This window comes from Phoxinus phoxinus (assembly GCF_949152265.1).
Source record: "Phoxinus phoxinus genome assembly, chromosome: 2".
NCBI classification, from domain to species: domain Eukaryota; kingdom Metazoa; phylum Chordata; class Actinopteri; order Cypriniformes; family Leuciscidae; genus Phoxinus; species Phoxinus phoxinus.
In genome coordinates this window covers 44,110,510-44,134,057 of record NC_136877.1, presented here as the reverse complement: position 1 = coordinate 44,134,057, position 23,548 = coordinate 44,110,510, and the positions used below count along the sequence as shown (strand labels likewise).

At 37.7% G+C, this 23,548-nt stretch overlaps 3 protein-coding genes across 6 annotated transcripts in view; 2 read left to right on the top strand and 1 right to left on the bottom strand.

Moving 5' to 3' along the window:
* Positions 1-4,023, bottom strand: part of nav2a (neuron navigator 2a) — a 198,931-nt gene extending 194,908 nt beyond the window's left edge. The window contains exons 1-2 of the mRNA XM_079593513.1: positions 3,915-4,023; positions 2,699-3,218 (exon numbers count right to left, since the gene is read on the bottom strand). Of these exons, the coding sequence (XP_079449639.1) occupies positions 2,699-2,935 (237 nt within the window). The 5' untranslated portion in view covers positions 2,936-3,218; positions 3,915-4,023. The remainder of the gene's footprint in view (positions 1-2,698; positions 3,219-3,914) is intronic.
* csrp3 (cysteine and glycine-rich protein 3 (cardiac LIM protein)) overlaps positions 1-23,548 on the top strand; it is a 347,838-nt gene that overhangs the window by 321,831 nt on the left and 2,459 nt on the right. Inside the window, exons 2-4 of the mRNA XM_079593925.1 lie at positions 19,831-20,021; positions 20,827-20,958; positions 22,960-23,128. Of these exons, the coding sequence (XP_079450051.1) occupies positions 20,847-20,958; positions 22,960-23,128 (281 nt within the window). The 5' untranslated portion in view covers positions 19,831-20,021; positions 20,827-20,846. The remainder of the gene's footprint in view (positions 1-19,830; positions 20,022-20,826; positions 20,959-22,959; positions 23,129-23,548) is intronic.
* Positions 6,002-17,490, top strand: e2f8 (E2F transcription factor 8). Of its 4 annotated transcripts, none has more exons than XM_079593529.1 (14): positions 6,002-6,310; positions 7,320-7,410; positions 7,567-7,818; positions 7,929-8,085; positions 8,181-8,492; positions 9,880-10,041; positions 11,059-11,196; positions 11,311-11,517; positions 12,731-12,815; positions 12,905-13,367; positions 14,319-14,636; positions 14,760-14,895; positions 15,477-15,799; positions 16,687-17,490. In XM_079593529.1, exons 2-14 carry the CDS (start codon positions 7,327-7,329, stop codon positions 16,834-16,836), a joined length of 2,787 nt encoding a protein of 928 aa, XP_079449655.1. In that variant the 5' UTR covers positions 6,002-6,310; positions 7,320-7,326; the 3' UTR covers positions 16,837-17,490. The 4 variants fall into 4 exon arrangements, with proteins under 4 accessions (XP_079449655.1, XP_079449654.1, XP_079449652.1 ...); XM_079593528.1 differs by having other exon boundaries at positions 6,033-6,310; positions 7,567-7,827; XM_079593526.1 differs by lacking the exon at positions 6,002-6,310 and adding an exon at positions 7,035-7,225 and having other exon boundaries at positions 7,567-7,827.

The window sequence follows — 23,548 nt, the reverse complement described above, 5'->3', positions numbered from 1 at the left end:
TCAACGAGCAATTCCAGAATGAAGTGCATTACCTGCGACTCTCCCAGGAAAAGTCATTTGATGAACACACACACGTAATCAAAAAATCAGGGCCAATAGTAGAGAGAAAATCCAATTAACCAAAGCAGGACCAGCTCTCTCAGGAAAATCTATATAGCATGAGGTAATTGGGAAACACCTAGCGTCAGATCCAGGGAGACCCCTGTTATTCCACAAACAATGGATCGTATATAGCAGACGGATAGACCTATTCAAAACCACTCGTTTCAATTAACAGGAACTATTGTGCAACACAAAATATCCTGTCACATTCATACTGAACCAATTTCAGATTCATATCATCCTTTGGATAACTTGAATATGCACTTAGTTACTTGATTTTTGGTCTTTATGCCAACCATCTTCTTGATGTCACGGTGTGTGTTCGACTCAGTGAAGGCGTAGTGTCCTGACAAGAGTTCATCATGCTGGAAAATTGGAAAACAGCAGCTGTGCTTTTTGCTACTTTAATTAATTCATGTTCTACTAGAATCCCAGGTGATCAATTTTGCATATCTAATCGAGTCAAACCAAAGAGGACGATGGAAAAAAGCCATCCACCACCAGCAAGCATTTCAGGCAAATTAGTGTGTATACTTTAATAGTCCTTCAAGACTCTCCTTTAAGTCTGGGAGAGAAACCAAAATGCCCATAAAGGATCCAGCTGGGCAACCGGGAAGCTCAAGCCTCATCTCTTCGCTTCACGCTAGGATTTACACCAAGCAAAACATGTCATACTTGGAGAGGCAAGCAAACGGGTATCCGTTTACATGTAAAATCAGATTCCCAAAGACGGAAGTGAAACATGGGCCTTGAGGAATCTCTAAGCCAATTAGCTCAGCTCTTGAGAGCACAATGTAAGGGGCGAAACTGGTTCGGATCGGATGCAAAGAACACTCAGGTTTGTGATGACTGCCCTAAAGTTATTGTGCATTACTAGCTTGTTTATTAGTTTCATTTATCATACAACTTGCATGACTGGCGATCTGCACTGAGAGCCTTGGTAAACCAAGGATTTCGAATTAAACAAAGCAAAGTAAATTACACTCTTACATTAACACCAAAACTCTGGCATCGTTTTTCTCACGCTTCACTGCTATAAAGTCTTCACTGCTAACATTTTCCACAAGCTTTGTGGTCAGCACATGCATTTGCAAGCAGTCATAAAGTAGACACACAAATCTCAACACAAGTCAATTAAGCGGCCATTGCACCTGGTGCTATGCTATTGGGCCATATGCCAAGGGACGTGCACGGCCTCAGCTGACCATAAATCACCGGATAATGTGCAGCATGGCCAAGGTGAAAGTGTTCCAAGTTTCTCCCTTAGCATTCAAATAAAACTGTATTGCCTGGTTTCACAGACAAGGCTTAGATTAAACCGGGATTAGGCCTTAGTTTAATACGGACACTAAAGTAGCTTTTATAAACGTGTCTTATATAAGAAACATTACTGGTGTATTCCCGAAGGCAAGGTTATCTTACCGTCAAACATACCCTGAACTCTCGGTTGATTAAACCAAACTTTGCTTATTCGAGGTATGCTGGTTCGAGGTAACGCATCTGGGAGAAAGTTCATCCAATCCAGAATATGTTAACGGTTAACGCCAGACATTCTTAACAGAGCGACGAGTCGCCATGGAAACGGACGTTAAGAAAAAGCTCGCCATACTACTTTTTTTCTTTTGTTAAATGCAGATTTACATACTTAGTGCATATCGCCACCTATTTGGTGGTTGTGCAATCATTTTTCAATCTTTTTGTTTATAATCTTTAATCACCGTGAATAAAACTATAATGTTTGTTTGATGCTAATTATAACAGTCTGTGATTGCAAAGATAACATGGCTGTATAGGCTAACTTTATTTGTTAGTCATTTTGCTTCCACATTGCTTGAAAGGTAAGATATACCGTACCGTATATCATATCATATATGTATTTTATTATAGAAATAATATGCTATACATTATAGCATAGAAAACGTCCTGTTACAAAAAAAACAAAACAAAAAGTCTGAATGCAGATCCAAGATGTGTGAGATGAGAATTATATAGCTATCTATTATAATAAAATTAACATTACCTTGTTTTAATACCACTTTATATATTGATATACCTATATATATAATATTGTGTGCAATCTGTCACGCCCACTGGAGCCTCATCAATAGGACACGCATGTGCTGAACAGAGGAACAGAGGCTGCTCTGGAGTAGGTTATGTTCAGAGAGTAAGTGCTATGGCTACTTACAGTACATACCCTGAAAGTTGACTTGCCTCCGTTTTTGGAAAGATTACTACCTTAAACATACCGGGTATGTCACATAACCTGCTTTCTGGAATACCCTCCAGGTGTGCATCTTGAGACAAAACAATGGCACTGACATATTTTAGATATGCCAGTGCAAGTTGCGTTCAGTTAAAAATGCTCAAACATGCATTTTAGTCAAAGACTAGGCTTAAGGCTTGTCTGTGAAACCAGAAGTAAATGATTGAAATGCTGCAAACAGCGACTGAAGAATCAAATCCAGGCACAATCCTAGTATCTGGTAGCTGAGTTTACAAAAGCATATTAGGGGCATTTAGGAAAAGATCGGGAGTGGGAGTTTTTGCTCTCCTCGGAAAGTAAGATACGAGTATCTCAAATCAAAACACTCACCTTTTTCTGATCATCCAGACCATGAACTACCTGCTTCCGTTTCTGAGGCTGAGATGTAGACGCCTCGGCTCCCGACTCAGACATCTTCCTAAAACACTCCTTGAAGTATCCACGGCACTTCTTCAAATAAAAATCCACCGCTCTCCGACCTGCTCCAGTGTTCCCGAATCCAAAGTCCCTATGCAACCGAGCTAATTCCTTTTGCCACAGTAGTGTCCATTCATTCGTGCGATTCATTGAGTCTGGGGCAGGACAGACGTGCGATCACACCATGGTGCATCCCTTCAGATGAAGCCCAGCACGGCTGCTCTGTGACAGGCATCGGGAAGGGGGGAAGGGCCCCTGTGACCAGCAACCCCAACTTCATAATTACACATTTTGGTATTCACAAAGTCATTTTCCCGATCAGCTGAAATCTTTCGAATGACATAGTGTCATGCTCTTGCAGCTTCACATCACAGTTGGTTCTTGTAAAATCCTCCAAATCCAGAGATCCAGGTACTTTTGCTCCAGACTTGGTCTTCTTTGCATAATCAGGTGCATGTGTGACGGAAGAAAACAAGACAAAGCAAACTTTATTTTATTTTAATATAAAAAATAACTAAGTGAGGGCAAAATAACTGTAAAACTTCAAGAGTATTGCTTAAAAAAACTAAATACGGTCCAAAAAGGCAATTTGTCATATTATTAGATGTGCACGTGCAAGTGCATTATATTTTGTTCTGCTGAACAACGCAAGCTTGCAAACATAGACATTTATCTAATATAATTATATTATATCACAATTCATATTAGGGCATCCAATAAACAACAAACGTGTCTAGATAAACTTTCTAACCCTAGAATTGACATATTGGGCAAGTTGGATTTCGCGAACAATACGTAAGCCGCGACACACAAACAAATATGTATTTGCAGAATTGTTTTTAAAATACTTAAAAACATTACTCTGACTTATGACATTTTTTCACAGCCCATGAATATGGATAAAGGCTCTTAATTTAAGAAATAATTTCTATGCCATCAAGCAACCCCTCCTTCACAGCGCTCGCATTGTAGTCGAGAGATCCTTTGGTTTTTAAGTGATTCATTATAAAAATGTCAAATTGCACAACAATTAAAACCGCGAAGCTTATAGATGAGGTTTGATTAAAAATATTTGACACCGAGCATCTACTTAATGACGATAGAACAGAAGATAAAACAGACAACTCACCCCAAACAGGAGCGCTGGGTGTCCGCTGAGGGATGCGGAGCAGCAGTGAGTGCGAGTGAGTGCACGCGGGACCAGCGCGCGCTACAGCAGCTTCAATCCATCACATTACGTCATTCCGCGCACTCGCCGCTTCTTCATACCGCTGAACGTCTCCATGGAAACGTCAACAGCGCATACGCACAGTGTCACCTAGCGGCAAACAAAGGCGGTGTTGGTAGCGATATATGAACAACATAAACAATAGCATGACTATTCTAGATTAGTTTATTATTAAAAAAGTTAGATTTCATACAGTTGATTGCGGAAAGAAAATGTTCATTATGTATAATAATATAAATTAATAACAGTTAATTATACTAACAACCAGAGCCTAAAACTAACTTTTTGCCCCACCTGCCATTGGCCGTTGATTTAAGAAAATGTATAGGCCATAAATATATTTTACCGGCTATGAAATTGTTTTTGCAAAAAACAGGCAGTTATGACACCAAAATTTTAGATGCCAGTGAAGAAAATCACAATTTTCTATTCCAATTTCGATACCATGGCTAAAACAAACCACTAAGGTTAGCCCAATGTAAATTTAGAACATTATCCCCCGGTTTCACAGACAAATATTAAGCCTAGTCCCAGACTAAAATGCATTTTTAAGATGTTTTAACTGAAAGCAGCTTGCATTGACATATCTTAAAATACGCCAGTGCCATTGTTTTGTCTTAAGATGCACACAAGTAATGTTTTTTTTCTTCTTTTTTTCTAAGGAACATTTATAAAAGCTATTGAAATATCCTTATGAAACTAAGTCCTAATCCTGGCTTAATCTAAGCCCTGTCTGTGAAACCGGGCCTTTAACAGACAAGTAAACAGTCAGTAATTAAATAAGAACAAATAATCAAATTACAAGCAAAAGCACAAATAAATACAATATAACAAATAAACAAATGAAATAAACAGTGCTTTTCAGATTTTTTTCAGGTAGGTAGTTTGCAGGTACAGACAGAAATGTAATAAATTAAAAATGCTAATTTAAAATGCTATGCTAATTTAAAATAACACTGAATAGTATTGACTGTATAAATTAAACATCCTTATTAATTAATCCTTAATAAAGTTACAAAAGGTATTCAGTTAAGAGCAGTCTTTTTTTCTTTTTTGCCCTTTGTTGTTTGATTAAAATTAAAAACACAGCACGCTGAATATAGGCTGCTGTCACTTTAAGAGTGAACCCAAGGATCTAATAATGATACTGATACACATGCATTTACTTTCTCGACTGTTTACATTCACTTAAGACATAACCGACTATGTATCCTAGGATACCCTCTATTTTTTTAAACATAAATTTGGGTAAAATTTGTCCCCTCAAGTGCAAGAAGAAGCTCAATTCAGTATTCGCACACTGTCTGAGATGTAGCTTTAAGGGGGCGCTTCGGATGTCTGTGTACACAAAATATATCTTCTTGCTCTTGAATTCTTTGTGCTGACCCATCATCAACTATCCTGAGCATCATTGTTTTTGTCATTGTATTATTAGAATTCATAAAAATATTACTGGCCAACTGGCGAGTAAAGTTTCACATACTCGCCAAAGCCGATTGAATCATTTTGACAATGATTCAATCAGTTCAATACAGTATTTGATTGGAATCGAATAATCGTCAAAACACTTATTCCAGTTAAGTGAATTTTTTCTTCTTTTACTGATATGTGCCCAGTACCACGTAACAACCTGCTTTTTTCCATATGTTTTAAAGATTACAAATACACTAGAAAAGATCAAAATAAAGTTAAATAAAAATATGAACATGTTTACAAATAGAAACCCATTTTGCAGCTCTTATTTTTCCAAACATATTATTGTTTTTAGGTAATGTTGAACTTCTAACTTTAAAATAAAAAACAAAGGCTTATTATTTTTCCCCCAACAACAAGTAACAACATAGTTCACTGAGTTTTCCCCCCCCTCTTGACTTGCTGTCGTAGTTGCAGCCGGAAGTCTGACTCCGCCTCCAGTCTGGGTTCCTCTAGCTGTGATTGGCGGAGAGGAGTGTGGAGGCGGGGCGTGGGGTGTAGCGCGCTGTGTGTCCAGTATCTAGGCGGGACAAATGGTCAGACTGATCAAATAAACTTTTTTACTCACTAAGAAACGGACACATAGGCTACAACTTTTCCTCAGCTATGCATCAAAGGCTGTTTGTTTCCTCTTTTTAATCTATTCACGGTTACTTTAATGTGACTTGGGTTAACTTACAGAAGTGTTGGATCCGATATTCTTGGAGAACTGGAACTGTAAACGTGTGATACTTACAGTTCCTGTAAAGTAACGTTACTCCTACGGATTTATGGGCACGACCGATGATGAGTAGTATGTAAGAGAGGTACATTTATCTTTTTGGGTGAGTAGCTTTTTATATTTTGTCATGTTTTTGTAGTTTTACTCTATGGAGAATGGAGAGTAATGTGAGGTAACGTTAGTTGACTGTAGTGTAAGCTTTCAGGATTGTTTGGCTTAAGATAGCCTAACTAACATCCCTTTTAGTTACTAAAAATAATCGAAAACAATGTTTTGTTCTATAATGCGTACGTTTATTTAATTATATTATCATACATTTACCCTAGGAGGACAAACATCACACTGGCGGCTCTCTGGATTTTTAACCCGCGCTAACTGACTGAAACCTCTAGTTTTGTAGTGTTATGAGCCAACATGACTACAATCTTGATGTAAATACGAACGTATATATGTACATAATTCATTCCCGGGCGCTTATTATATACCATATTCTAATTTAAAAGCAATAAACAGCAGATTAGTAAATTAGTTATTAGCTCGCTATGCTAGCAACATTAGTAGGGTAATTTAAAAACTCAGGAATATTAATAGTTTATGACTGTTGAATTACTAAAAGCGCAAGACAATCGGGCAGCTAAACGATATCTTTAAAGTTGTATGAAAGTTAAAGTTACTTCCGGACTTTGCAATCTGCTAGATTCCGCGCCAAGATTTCAAAAAGTGTGGAGGCGCGCGGGACGTGCTGAAGTCCCGCCTCCTCGCGCCCTCTCATTGGCCGCTGTCAGTTTGGGGTGTGTTTTCGTTTAGGGTCTCCGTAGCCATTCGATGGAACGCTTGTCAGTTATTGCTAAGCGCAAAAAATCAACACTGTAATTTGAAATCAAAATACTTTTTGATTTATGCACATTTATTCATATCTGTTACATTTTTTAAAATTAGTTTTAGCTGTGTGTGTGTTATACCCGAGACTGATCTTTACAATGTTGTCTCCAAGACTGTATAATGCTGTGAAGAAACGGTAGGATTGATTTATTGATTGTAATTTAAACTGTGTAAGTGAACGTTGATTATTGAAACGTTGCATCGTGTTTTCGTTTTTTTTTTTTTTTTAGGTGGAAAATGTCCAGTACATTGTCAGAAGGTCAAACCTTAATCAAGAAGCCTTTAAGAAGTCCATTAAAGGCAACATCAACAAATGACAAGGTCAGTTACAAGTATTTTGGTTTAACAAATATCAACAAAATAGTGACTTGAAAAACCAGTACAAATTATGGTCATACTCTATAAAATAAGCCTTTTTTGAAAAATTAAAAAGTGTGATTATGATCATGATGACCTATTGTGTTTTCTATGTAACAGGGGCATGTTTTTGTCGAACCACAAACACCACTAAAAAACTCAAATAAGGCTTCAGCATCTGAAGCTTCATCACTTGAGAGCCATAATAACATGGGGCCCCTGACAACACCTACTAAGGGCTTTGAGGTGCCGTCTAGCGAGCCCTGGACACCCACCTCCAACCTGAAGATGCTCATCAGTGCGGCCAGTCCTGAGATTCGCAACCGCGAGAAAGAACAAGCCGTGGACAGTGGCGAATCGGAGAACTCGCAGGTATCATCAGTACGTGTAACGGTATTCACAGTCTTGCTGTTTGTTGCAGTTGTTCCTCTGTGTTGCTAAAATGCTTCGATATGTTTGTTTTCCATCGTCGTGTCACACAGGAGCCTGAGCAAGGGGAAGAAGTAGAAAAGCTCCAGATAAGCCGTAAAGACAAAAGCCTGGGTTTGCTGTGCTACAAATTTCTCGCAAGGTACCCAAACTACCCCAATCCTGCTGTAAACAACAAAATCAGCCTTGACGATGTGGCAACAGAGCTGAGTAAGTCACTCAACTGATCAATCAAAACGACTTATTTCAGTCATCAATCATTTTCGTTTCATCAATCCTAATGGCTTCCATGCTCACTATCTCAGGTGTGGAACGACGCCGTATTTACGACATCATGAACGTCCTCGAGAGCCTAAACATGGTCAGCCGGCTGGCCAAGAACTGCTACACGTGGCACGGCCGGGTGAAACTGGCGCAGACACTTGCCGTGCTGAAGCGGGCTGGCAAAGAGAACCGCTATGAGCAACTGATGCACCAGATCCGTCAAAGGAACCTAGAGCGAGAAGAGAGAGAGTTCGACTTGGAGGGAGAGGAGAAGGAGAATGAAGAAATGTCCAGTTTTGATATGGATGGAGACTCTGGTCAAGGAGAGCTTTCAGGAACAGATCCTAAAGCAGGTAACTATGACACAGCCTGACATTGGGTCACGTTTCATTATTTTGTACACACAGGAGTGTGTTCTTCTTATGAAAAAAACGTCCACCTAATTCACAACACATACGTACACACATACATTTGTTCTAATGTTAATATGGAGTAACGTATTTTCCAGAAAATAAGTCCAAATACCATTGTTGAGAGAAACAAAATACACAGATGGAGTTTTATGCAGAGAAACATCGCAGCTGCTATAATGCATTTTTTTCTTACTGTATATGATTAAATATATTTCAAGGTGTATATTATTTAAAAAAATTACTACTACTGTACTAAAGCAAAAATCTTCCATACAGGTGAAACTCAAAAAATTAGAATATCGTGCAAAAGTTCATTTATTTCAGTACTTAAAAGGTGAAACTGATATATTATATAGACTCATTACATGCAAAGAGATATTTAAAGCCTTTGTTATAATTTTGATGATTATGGCTTTCAGCTTATGAAAACCCCAAATTCAAAATTAGAATATTGTGAAAAGGTTTTCATAAGCTGTAAGCCATAATCATCAAAATTATAACAAATAAAGGCTTTAAATATCTCACTTTGCATGTAATGAGACTATATAATATATTAGTTTCACCTTTTATGTCGAATTACTGAAATAAATAAACTTTTGCATGATATTCAAATTTTTCGAGTTTCACCTGTAATATGTTTGCAGAGATTTAGGAAACATGCTAAGTTCACATGCTTGTTTCTCCAAAAAGCAACTCTAGGCAATTTATTCAGCCATTTATTCTACTTAGAGATGTTAGTTACGTGTGGGAATGTCTGTTTTTTGTTTTGGTGTGTGTGATTCCTCCCACTGCCAATTTACTCAATAGTATTTCAACACCACTAGTTTCCAGTGGGCAGAAAACACAGCGTATTGAAGCCATGGAAGCAAGCAAACAAACTAGGTTAGAAATCACAGATTCTACCCGACCTAAAAAGCCTCGGCGTCCCTCTAAAAAGCTCTATGACTAGAGGCTTATTAAAACTCCTCAACTTGCAGTGTAAGGCTCTCTGTTGTCAATTGCGTTCGTTCCTGTTGCGTGTTCTTAATCTGGCAGCCCACATGAGCGTTGAGTCTTGAGGAGGAGGGGTCGGGAGAAACTTTTGACTGCAGTAACCATTTCAACCGCAAGCTGTCAATTTGACATACTGCACATTTAAGATGAAATATATCTAACATTTCATCTCAACACAGTTATAATGCCACCCTTCGTAAATTTAGAATGCATTTTAGTACGCAAATCAAATCATGATTTGTTGGTTAAAACGCTCGTACGCAGATTTCAAACACAGATTCGTGCTATGCATACTCCGTGAATAAAACCTGTTAACTTTGCTTTTTCCCTGCAGCTTCAGCGAATAGTCGAAAAGACAAGTCTCTGAGAGTGATGAGTCAGAAGTTCGTCATGTTGTTCCTGGTGTCCAGCCCTCCTGTGGTTAGTCTTGAAATCGCTGCCAAGATCCTCATCGGTGAAGATCACGTGGTGGATCAGGACAAAAACAAGTTCAAAAGTGAGTCTCATCGTACATATAAAATACACTCTGATCATTGTGATAGTGGAGGGCACTTATGTTTTCCGTTTCATTTGGTGGTTGAAAACAGATACAAATCTTTTAAAAAGTGCATAATCAAATGTACTCGACCAATAAAAACTGCTTTGAAGAAACTGATTTATTAAAACTTGAGTCTATGGCCGTGAGTGTCCACCATAGCGTTTTTATCTGCGGCTAGTGAATTTTTACAATTTTTACCAGTCGCCTAGAGTTGAAGAATGTTTAACTTTGGGTTAAACGCAGCGCTCATCACTGTCACTTTTTACCCAACCGTCCAATCACAGTGGAGGAGGAGTGGGAAAAATTCAACACTGACCAACCTCCACATTCTGCTTGTACAACGTAAACAGATGACAACAACAACAAGCATAATAACGGAACAAAATAATTTAAAACAAAAGCCAGAGCAAATACTTTACATTGTATCGACATTTTTAACTAGATACAATACAGAAACAAACTATCTGTGAAGTTAGATACTAGTAACACTTCCACGGATATTCCACAGCAAGCAAAGCGTCTCAACTGAAGAAAAAAAATCTGCGCTGCCAGAACGCTCTCAAGCGCTCACAGCTAAGCGGTTACACTTGGCTAAAAATGCTTTGGTGGTTTACATGACACCGTTTTTAACTAAAAACAGAAAACCTTTTACGCATTTTGCCCATTCATTTACATGACAACAGCTTTTTTGCGGCCTGTAAACTGGGTTTCAAAGTGCACTTTTTTTAAAAGATACTGTTATCATCTGTAAACTACAAAAAGTTGATGTCATGCGTATTACTTGTTCAGTCTATAGGCGCGTAATGTTTCTTTACGAAGTGACATGAATATTACAGCGTTTTTAGTTAGTTTCATTGTTAATTTTGACAATGCTGTCATCTGTAAAAGGAAAAACGAACCGTTTTAGCACATCGTTGTCATGTAAACTTACCCTAAAACTCTGTCATTGAACTGATTATTCCTTCATGTTTGCAGCTAAGATCCGCAGACTTTATGACATTGCAAATGTTCTGAGCAGCCTAGAGCTGATAAAGAAAGTGCATGTGACTGAGGATAGAGGAAGAAAGCCTGCTTTCAAGTGGACTGGACCTGAAGACTTGCCATCTCCAAAGGGTGAGTGTGACCTCTCTGACTTGTTTATAATCTTATTCAGACTTATGGTGTTTATGAAGTAATGCGCATGTTTTCACTTCTTATATAATTTATTGTTGTTGGTTATGTTTACAGATCTGGAGACCTCTACTAATACATCATCAGCATCACGGCCTCTGGAGTCTCGTTCCTCTGTTGATAACTGTGCCAAAAATCTCTTCTCCTCCCCCGGAACAAAGCGAGGTTTTACCCGCCACCATTCCTTAGTCAAGCTGGTTAAGAGCATACAGAGCGACCGCAGGAAAATAAACTCTGCACCTTCTAGTCCTGTTAAAATGACAGGTGAGCCATTATTGTTGTTTCATCGTAAGCAAGCAACTGACTGATCATCTTCTGTTTTCTGTGGGAATTTTCTACTTTCACATATCAACTAAGGTCAGTCATTATTAATAGTAAAAGGCTAAAGTTTATATATTTATACTTTTAGCAAGTAAATTGATCAAAAGTGACAGTAAAGACACAAAGTTACAAAAAAAAATATTTCAAATAAATATTGTTTATTGAACTTTCTATTTCTCATTGATATTAATCATTGGGAGGGGGGAGTATCACAGTTTCCTCAAAAATCTTAAGCAGCACGTCCGTTTTCAACATTGACAATAATAATAAATGTTTCTTGTGCAGCAAATCAGCATATTAGAATAATTCCTGAAGGATCATGTGCAGGGTGGAAAATTAACCACATCAATGGCTGGTTGATGCCCAATTTTACCAGCCACTTTTTCCGGAATTCAAATTTATAAAAGAAAGTGCACTAGCATATTTTGAATTGCTTCAATATATTTTTAATTTATTATTAATACATATTTTATTAATATAGGCAAATAAAAAGTGATGTGGAAAAAAAGCCTGCAAGACCATGGTAAAATTGTGTTTGGTCAAAGAAAGCTCAGCCCTTTTTGCTGATCGCATGGACGATGTCCGTGACACACAGCGCTGAAAGCCAATCAAATGAGTTACTCGACAAAAGCGCATTATTGTTACTTAGCAACAGCATTCTTTGAAAAAAGCTGTCCAATCCGTTACAAGGAATGTTTTAAATAGTAACCAATAAAAATATGTTTTACAATCCACCTGCCACTGGCTGGTATACAAGGCAAAGTCACCCGCCACTTTGAAAAAAAGTTTTTGAATTCTTTCAAAACCATAGAAAGTGGTAACATATTAAGGTCTCATTTCTTAACATTAGTAAATGCATTAACTGACAATGAACAATATATTTTAAGCAGCCTTTATTGACCTGTATTGACCAATGTTAGTCAATATACATGTTCATTTTAGTTCACAGTGCATGATTCAACTTTTGCTCTTAAAAATGTATTAGTAAATGCTGAAATTAACATCAACTAAGATTAATAAATGCTGTAAAAATATTCTTCATTGTAAGTTCATGTTAACAAATGAAACCTTGCAGTAAAATATGACCACAAAAATCTCACCGAGCCAAATAATGTTCTGATAATGATGAACTAATGATCCATCTCTTGTCTGATAGGTGATTCTGCAAACAGTGAGTTCTACACAAACAAAATGGCTCATCTGGCTGCTATCTGCAAAAAGCAACTAGATGAACAATCGACGTAAGTAAACATAACTTCCGCTTCTTAGAACAGAAAAAAGACGGTGAACTACCACTTTCAGACATAACACCTATGGATTTGGCTTGCAGGGTCCATCATATTCAACCGAACAATGAGGTGACGGACGCTCTGAATGGAAGCCTTTCACACTCATCTGAATCCTCGTCTTCTAGCAATCATCAGATTTATGGGCCTTCAGGAATGCAGATCCCAGTTCTGCCCGCTGGGGCGATCTCATACCTTTCGACTAAGTGTTCCCCAATCATCCCGTTTCTGATTCCTCAGCACCAGGCAGGCGGCTCATATGCTGTTTACATGCACCCCACCTCTCTAAGACCACAGCCCACCAGCCTAGCGGTCCGTTCAATGACATTTGAGAGCCCAGGGAGTGCAAACGCAAAGACATCACCGGCTGCCATGACTAACAGTAACCAAACCAACCACCAGTCATCACACGGTAAAGAGCCGACAAGTCCCTCAACCCTTAAACGAGCATGTGGAGAAAAGAGCTCAGTGGGAAGTCCATCCAAACTGCAGCGGATAGAGCCAAAGGTGAGCTTACTTGATGTGTTCGCTAAAGAATATATAGATATAGAATATATTGTAAATGTTAACACACGAGAATGAACCTCATTGGTTCTTGCTGAAGCTCAAACGTGCTGCGTAACACGAGAATGAACCTCATTGGTTCCTGAGAACTTCTCGCACGTCATGCGAACATACCGTACTTGAGTTCCATTTTCCACAACTGATGTGTGAGATTATGAATGTTTATATGTGAATAAAAGCCTAAATTCAATCTGTTCATATTATAGAGTGATCATGTCTCTTCAGAAATATTGGACTAAACAGCTCAAATGGGTTCGTTTTACAATCTCTTTATGAACTTTTGAAGCGTCAAAGTGGTAGTTGCGTAGCTGTCAATGGAGGGACAGAAAGCATTTTTGTTTCGAAGATGAACGAAAGTCTTGGGGGTTTAGAACGACATTAAAAATTTATTTCATTTTTGGATGAACAATTAATTATTTCACTGTATAAAATAGGTTTTTACTAAATATTGCACTTAATTGCCGTGTTTTTATTTAAATAATTCTGTCCATATAAATAACAGATATGTCTTCGATTGGCTACAATGATCAACAATGACATGTTTGACGCTCTTCATCGAGTGCTTAATACACAGATACACACGGGAGCGTTTGAAAGCAGGCGTATATCAGAGGATCCGACTATCACAGAATATATTTGGGATCTGCTGATATACGCCTGCTTTCAAACGCTCCCGTGTGTATCTGTGTATGAAGCACTCGGTGAAGACAACATGTTGTCTTTACAACCAGAGCTGTTTAAGAATCCGTTCAACAGTGCTGGGAAATGCTGGTATCATTTTTTTTACATTTTACTGACTTGGTACTGAAGTCGGTACTTTTGACAACACTATTTCTTGCACTGACGTTACATTTAGTAACAATTTCAACCTTCTGGTGTTTGTTTCCTATTAAGAGCGGTTCTCCAAAGCTGTGTGAGATTCTGCAAGCTCGTCTAAAGGCCCGTAGAGGGTCTTCTGTCTCCAACCGGCCTTCCCCGAGAGCCCTGCATCTGGAGTTCACCAAGCCCTGTGAGAACCAGCCGCCCTCATTGCCCGCCAGCACAGCACCTCTGGAGCACAGCGTGGAGACCTTCCTGGAGAAGGAGGAGAGGGTTCAGACCTCAGACAACGAGGCGGGACTGACCCCTGTTAGACCACCTCAGTCGCAGCCCCAGAAGATCAGCGTTCCCTTCCAGGACACGGGGCTGCCATCTGGAGCCATGCATACAGAGGTGGGAATCACACATCTTTAAAAAGTCCTCATGTAGGAATGATCCTAATTGTTTTAGGTGTGTTTTGCTCTTTGTTTTTATAAGAGTTACAATCTTGACTGTAATTTATTTTGTTTGCATCAGACTTTGATCCCTGCAGGTTATTTGATTCCGATCTCCCAGCAGTCAATCCTCAACTTCAGAGATCCACAGTACTCGACTGGAGAAATCTCCAGAGCCTCCACACCAACATACAACATCTACCACACCCCAAACGCAGGTATGCTAGTACCCAAGATAAGTACTTATCCAGATTCCAGTAATCAAACCGATTCAACATGGATATGCAGTGCTCAAAAAGTGTAGGAACCTAGATGAGATGGTTTGAGAATTAATTTTGGCCCAAATTTGTCATATAGTCCAGAATGTTTCACAATAAACATCAGTGAGCATTAGACTAGCCAGGTGAACTTGATTTCACAAAAAACAACATGTTACTGGATCAACATGTTTGTTGATCCTGGAACAATATTCCAATCAACCATCGGATTAAAGGGAAAAGTTTACAGTTTATGTCAGGTTTAGGCTTACAACCAGGGGTAGATGCTTCTACATCAGTGTTATTCATCTATAATTTCTCTCTGATTTTAGGGATTCGTTATTGGGTTTCGGGGTAGGGATAGGGTTAGACTAAATTTTGAGACAGGAATGTTGTTCCAGGATCAACAAAATATCCAGGAACATGTCTTACTTGGCAAAATCACGCCATATGGGTTCTTGTCCAGAGCGGTATTCATACAGTTAAACTAGCATGTCATTGAATTGAACAATCACTGATACAGCCATTCCCATTCTTTCCAGGTTCCAGACCCCATCTTCCTCAAGAAGTTACCCCCACCCGGCTCCCTCTCCACCGGATACCGCACATGTCCCCCTTTCCTTCTCACGGCCATCGCATCCACAGTCCCAGTCCGGCTATTCTCAACTTCACACTGCAGAACCTGGGCCTTATCCCCGGCACCACCACACCAAACTCCACTCCTGAGGCATCCAGCACACATCCATCTCCCCACCCAGGGCTCCCTCACCAGGGCATGATCTTTGTAAAGCCCATGTCTCCTGCCCGAGCTCTGCAGTCGGCCTCAATCCACGGACAGCCCGTCACACTCATCAGCATACCACAGGTACAACCACTGCGACGCAATACAATTCATTACGTAAGAGATCATGTGCAGAGATATTATGTAAATTAGTATTATATTAACAATTCATATTACAATAAATTAAAATATTATAATCTACATTAGATTAGATAGATAATGGTTGAAAATAAGACCCTTTTTTTCTTCCAAGTTCCAATAAATAAATGTATTTTTTATAAAAATAAAAAAAAACCTGGCCAATAACGAAATATCAATTTGTGTTTTGCCTGTAGTATTTTCCTGTTTGGGCTCAGTAAAAAAAACAGTTTCCTCCAATGAAATAAATACTTTTGTTTAGCAAAAATTAAGGAACAATGTATGAAGGATGCATTCAAGTTACAAAAGATTTCCATTTTCAAATAAATGTTTCCTTTTGAATTTTCTATTTACCAAAAAAAAAAAATGCACATAGATATTAAGCAGCACAACTGTTTTCAACATTGATAATGAGAAATTCTGAACATCAAATCAACATATAAAATGATCAGAATGATTTCTAATGGATCATGTGGCTCTGAAGCAGTGCTGGGTAGTAACTGATTCTAATGTAATCTGGATTACATAATCAGATTCCCAAATGTGTGTGTGTGTGTGTGTGATGTCACATAAAGATATATTAAAATAGAAAACTTTTATCTCAAATTGTAATAATATTTCCCAATATTACTGATTGATTTCTGATCCAATAAATACAGCCTTGATGAGCATAAGAGACTTATTTAAAAAAAAACATTAAAAAACATACCGACTTGAAGCTTTTGGACTGTAGTGTAATTTCCATATCAGTAACTTTGAGCCTTCCTTGGTTTGTGTGAATAGTCCTTTGTTGTTTAAGACAGTCATTTGCATATTTGCTCTCTCTCCTGCAGGCTTTAGTAACCACACCTAAAGGCGGTCAAGCCCTCCAGCAGAGTTTCTTTCACACACCCGTCTCCTTCCCTACTGTAACTAACACCACCGTTCCCAAAAACTTCTACATCCCTCAGAGAAAGCTTGATGTGAGTCCAGAGGACACCTAAGACCTCCACGCTTGCAGTCCTCATGCTGCTAAAAAAACACTGTTCTGTTTGAGCCATTGTGTGTGCTTGTTATTTGTCTTTGAGTGTTTTTATGTTTTTGCCTATTTTATATTTTTACTTTTTACTGTATTAATTTACTGCATTAACTACACATACATCTGTTGTTCTTGGTGCTTTTCACTGCCGAGGCCGAGGAAGGCAGGACAGCAGACATGGTGCTACACTATTTGACAGGAAGATAGTTAAGGGTTTATTTGCTAAATGAAAGTATAATTCAGGTTGCTCTTTCTAAAATGCTGTAAATGTAGGGTTTAAAAAAGTAAGAATGGAGAAAAAAAAAAACATTTGTATGAAATGTTAAAAGGAAATCTGATTTCAGGGATTCTAGAAATTGCCAAAATTGAAAGATTTTGTTGCGAGTGGCATTGACTTGAAGTGTTAAAGTACCACAGTATATTAAATAGCCATAACTTGGCCATTGTGATATGTTGTATTAATATGGGAGAATGTTAGATTAAGGGTGTTATAAAGTATTGTAGATGTATTGTATTTTTATGTTAATGAACTCTAGTAATATTACAATATGCACATCATTTATTTGAACTGCCTGTACAGTTGGATCTATATGTAATAAAGATAAATGAATGTGCTCTACTTTTGTGTTTACTTTATGTTAATTGTTGGTGAAAAGAAGCCACGCCCCAAACGCACGCTATTGGTTGAGCTGGAAAGAGATTGACGGATCTGAGCGGACAGATCTCATGTTTTGAGGGAGATGATAAAAACTTGAATGGCAGACTAACAGAAGTCAATAAACATTTAACTAGGTTAAGATCATGTACTTTACCATTTAAGAAAATCGTACAAACTTGAACTTTAAACTAACCATTGTCATTTTTAAAATTAAACTTAACGTTAACATTTGAGCATAAGTCAAGACAAATTTTATTTATTTTTAGAACGCACATTGTTTAAAAGAAGCATTACAGAAAAAATAATAATGTCAATGTATATAATATTTTATTATAATCATGCCTTATAGTCGCATTTGGCAGATTAGAAATAGGCGATAAAATATATATCTATATAACATTTTGCACTGATACAAGCAACCAAGCAGTTGAGATATGCTAGTATATATCGCCATTCGCTAATATACTTATGTGTACAACGCATGCCGATAAAGTTGGACATACTTATATATCCACCTTTATACTATAAAATACCATTTTGATGAAATTAAAAAAATATTTGATATAGTTTTTCATTTCACTATAGGCTTAGATTATATATTACAGGCATAATTATGCCTGTACAGGCAGACTATAGGCATAATTATATATTACAGTTTTTTTATTTAGTTCACGCATAAAACCTTACTTCACGCACTTAGTAAAAAAGTGCCATAGTACACTTCACTGGGTAACCATACCACTGCAAAGCATTTTCTCTGCTTCTCACCACTTACATACAGAACAGAAGCATACAGGAAATACTGAGTTTAGCTCGGAGTTTTATCTAAACTCAGCAGTAATTTAGTTCCCCAGTTACTATAACAATCCCTAAAGATATTTTACTAAAGATACGACCCCGGCAGGACTCGAACCTGCAATCTTCTGATTCGAAGTCAGACGCCTTATCCATTAGGCCACGAGGCCGGTTAATGTTAGCTCAATTCACATCCGTACCATCTTTGATCTTCTGCAGACGAAACACTGCAATGAAGTTTAAGTACACAAAAAAACTCCAGAAATCTTAGAATTATAAGTGATCTATGATATTTTTACAGCGGATGCCATTAAAACACGGTAAGTGTATCGCTCACGGTCTCGCTTTCATTCATACCCGTCATGGCGCTGCTCTGAATAAGGTCTATTGTTAGGGTGTTGTTTATTCTCGTCAGTGATCTTCAGTGATCACTTACATAACCCAAAGCATTTCAGTCTCGTAATGAAAATCATAATTTTAAAAAGCAGGTGACAAAATTTAACAATAACAACAACGTTTACCATTAGCCAGTTTGATGCATTTTAAAAAGCATTTATGTTAAGAGCAAAATAGAATTGGTTAACATGGGGATTTGCTTTATACATTTACAGCAAAATCAGAGTAGGCTACAGCAACTTAAGCTTAAAATAAAAAAAGACAAGTTGAAACAACGATAGATAAATATGAATATTTATTAATGAACCATGCTGAAAATTAGCCTATTTGAAAAATGTGTTAGTTGATGCTATGACTGAGATTCCCCCTTTATAAAGCACTTTGACCCAGAAAAGCACTATATAAATGTTACAAATTATTATTATTAGTGGGAAGTAATGCCCCCCGGGGGTATTTTACCCCAAGTTGCTGGGGTCGTTTTACCCCATACCCTACTACTTCTTTTCAGATGGTTCAGAGAACATTTAACAGTAACTTCCTCATAATAAGTGCAAAATGATCAAATATACAAAACGTTCAAGGAGTGGTCTGGTTAACTTTTTTTCAGGGGTAAGACCCAGTGATTTTATTTGGATGGCAAAATAATCCAGCTTCAAATCAAGAGAAAATCACTTAACATGCGTCTACAAGTGTAAACGGACCAAACCAGTGAAGTGAGAACTTAGTTCAGCTGGAGTGTGTATGGCCTTTTGTGCCAGTGTCATGGTTCTTTGAACAGAGAACAGTCAGCTGTTAAAGCCGTTAAAATGCTTTCGCAACAGGGGTGGCCAAGCTTCAGTCAGAGGTCAGGTGGCACTGGCATAGGTACCACACAACACAGGCTAGCAACACCCCTGCACAATAATCATCCAAAATATGAATTAATGTTAAAGAGAATATGACGGTTACAAGTCGTTTGTCATCATCAGTTTTAATAATATTTAGCCACAATGTTTTCATGTAGCCGAACACCCAAGCCTTTAAAATGGGGAACAAATGTTGTGGTGTTTGTGGAATATTTGCGCTCAGGACTGGAGACCACGCAGCTACATTGCATGTGTGTATTGTCAGCTGTTAATTTAGGAGGAGGATGGACTAATCTGAATGTCAGCACACCCTTTGGTCCTCTTGAAATGATGAGTGTGTGTTTGGAGCTGAGGGAGTGACGCCCAGTCGCCTATATAAAGACCCAGCAGAGGGCCAGAAATGGACATCATCGGGGACAGAGGAGAAAACATTATTTCCAGAAAAAAAAAGATTGTGTAAGTAGAATTTGAACATTTCTATTTTAATGTCTGACCATGGCTTCATAATTTGTGCTGTACTGACAATATAGGGGTGAACTCATGTAAATTGGGACACTTTTGCCATTGAAGTGTCCCAATCAACCTGAATTAACCCCTATTGATATTTATTTATTTAATTAAGCCTGTGAAGTGATTCTACAACAATTCATCAGGTTTAAAATTATTCGATTATTATTACACGATCGCTTAGCAGATAGTAGCCTACATTTATATAGTTAGAAAGATCATGAAACAAGTGTATTTTAATTCATTATTTGATATGCATTGTATAATGACTTGTTTAACAAGTGTTAGGCTATTAATATTTTGGTCTTAAAGTATCCCTAATGTTTTCTCTCTTACAAAGCAGAGAGATCCAATGTGAATAAATAGTAAAAAAAAATAAAAAAAATGGCATTTATTATTTTTAGTATTCCTTTAGGCACACAAAGCAGGCACTTCTTTTAATCTGACAGTGCCATTAATAAAATGCCTATTTCTGGACTCTTATCGTTGCATTCCACACTAGTGAGGTGATATTCTGCCTGCTTAAAGAGATGAGATAGAGACTAAATGACATATTCCTTTGAGATAGGATACATCTATTTTTATCTGACCTATCACATATCACATGAAGGTAGTACCATTTTCTCCTTGTTTTCAAAAAAACGTGATACATTTTCACAGTTAGTAAACTGATTGTAACACTCATCCCTTTGAGTCGATGTTTTTTTGGCAGTTTTTGGTTGATTGTCTCTCTTCCCATCCCTGTAAATGTCAGAATCTTTGCCAGATACGAGGATGCCAAATTGGGGAGGAGGAGCCAAATGTTCGGCTTGTGAGAAGACGGTTTACCATGCTGAGGAGATCCAGTGCAACAGCCGGAGCTTCCACAAAACATGCTTCATTTGCAGTAAGTCCACGATACAATTCAGGAATTAAACTCTTACTTACTGTAAAAATTAAAGGTAGCCTAATATCAGAATAAAAAAGTGTAAGCTCCGAGGGAGTTAAATTCGTCATGAAACGGAAGTTGTGATATACTTTTCCCCCTTATTGTGACATATAGCTAGCTATCGTGAAACTACCAGGCTATCGTGAAACGGCTTCTGTAACATGAAAACATGTAGGGCGGGACTTGATTTTGTCCATCAGGAATTGATTGGATGGTTGTGGTTTGCCATTGGTCGATCTCTTGTGAGTGACAGGTTGCCCCGCCCTCGTGCCAGTAAGCATCATCAGAGAAGTCGCTGCAAGAGGGAGGGGAAGTTATTTCGATTTAAGATTATGAGGGTACCGGAAATAATAATATGCACGGATAAATCATTTATAAAATATTCCATAAAACATTTTGATTTCATGGTGACTGAGATTTTCCTTGTTGGTTTAAGACCAACCTTGAAATTACAGGTGTCTCTCAGGTAAGCAATTTTAGCCAGTTTGATGAATTTTAAAAAGCTCAGATATTTTAGAGCAAAATAAGGATAATAAGGATAGATGACTGAAAATGCAATTTGTTCACTATAGATCAAAACATCAGATAATTAGTTTGTCCGAAGTTATCACTTTTTTGTGCATTTTCTTTCCACTGAGTGTTATTATTTGAAAACAGATTTACCATTTAAGATTTAGATTTATCTTTTACCAAAATATTTACTTCAATAGCAACAATTCATATTTGGATAGAGCAATACACTTTCAGTCAGCATTCTTTTATTATTTTATCTAGTTATGTCAGAATAAGTTATAATCTATAAACTAACTCCCATCAAAATCAAGAGTGCTCTTTGAAATGTTTCCCAGTGAGCAGACAGCTTTCAGTGGCACCGCATTAATTGTTAAACGCTCGAGTCGTGCCAGGAGTGACTGGAGTGTGGTAGAGCTGACACCCCTGCAGTTCAACCATTCAAGGGCCTGTTTCCATCTGCTGCGGATGATACTTCGCTCTCTCACAGCCTCTTGCTCATCCAGCACAAAATTAGACACAAAGCCAAGCTCCCATGAGCCTCTTGAGCCATCCTGGCTGAAAGCGCAGCAGCTGAGGAACACAGACCGGAGATGACGGCCCTCTGGAGGAGATCACGGGACAACTCTAAACTCTGTCTCTCACGTCAGATTCAAGAATTTGAGATTTTGTGGTGAATGTAGCATGCTGTATTTATTTTTCATTTATTAGTCTCAATACAACTAGTCTATATATTAACACCACTGTTCAAAAGTTTGATTTTTCTTTTTTAAATTCAGCAAGAATGCACTAAACTAAATATTTACAATGTTACAAAAGATTTCGATTTCAAATAAATGCTGTTCTTTTCAACTTTCTATTCATCAAAGAATCCTGAAAAAATGTATCATGATTTCCACAAAAATATTAAGCGGTTGATTTTAATAAGAAATGTTTCTTGAGCAGCAAATCAGCATTTTAGAATGATTCCTGAAAGATCATGTAACACTATTTTATGTTTTGGTGAATTGCGTGCTAATTCATATGAATCCATTAAATATCTGCTGACGCCCCAGAGACAGTTATGTTTAGGGATGTTCACTTTTTTTTCTAAAGATGTACGTTTTCATACGATTCACTTTGTATACATTCTTATGAAATTGCCACCTTGCTAAATACCTTTGCTATTAGCATGAGATAAGGTTGGAAAATTCAGCTTGCCATTACAGGAATAAATTAAAATAAAAAATATATTAAAAGAGAAAACAGCTTTTTTAAGTTGTAATAATATTTCACAATATTAATGTTTATATTGTATATTTTGGACAAATAAATGCAGCCTTGGTAAGCATAAAAGACTTTCAGAAATATTTGAATGTTAGTGTATATTTTAAATTCTCATATACATATTTATATATTTGATATGGTATTTATGCCATATTTGAACACAGATTTGTTTCTGTTTTTTAGTGGTTTGTCGTAAAGGTTTGGACAGCACCACAGTTGCAGCACACGAGTCTGAGATTTACTGCAAATCCTGCTACGGCAAGAAATACGGTCCCAAAGGTTACGGGTACGGCCAGGGTGCCGGAGCGCTGAGTTCTGACCCGGTGAATAATGAAGAGCTTCAGCCTCAAGAGTATGTCCTGAAAATATCTTTCACATGATTCTTGTAGAGACAATGATGTAATTAGCCTAAAAACAAATGATTTAAATCTTTAAATCACTACACAACACTGTTTTCAACTAAATTTTTTTAAATGTGTTTTGGCCGTTCATTTACATGATAACTGGGCCTGAAAACGCAAACTTTTGAAAACGGGTTCAAAGTGTTTTGAAAACAATACCGTTATCGTCTCTATGTAAACTACAAAAATACAAATTTGTGAAAAAATCATATTCAGTCTATAGGCGGCGTAGTTTCTTTACAAAGTGACATCGCCAACTACTGGCCTGACATGAATAATACAGTGTTTTTAATCGTTTCTGAATAGTTCAGATCCGTGTGAAAACGGGGAATTTTTTCACAACATTGTCGCCTGTACGTGAAAAACGCAAA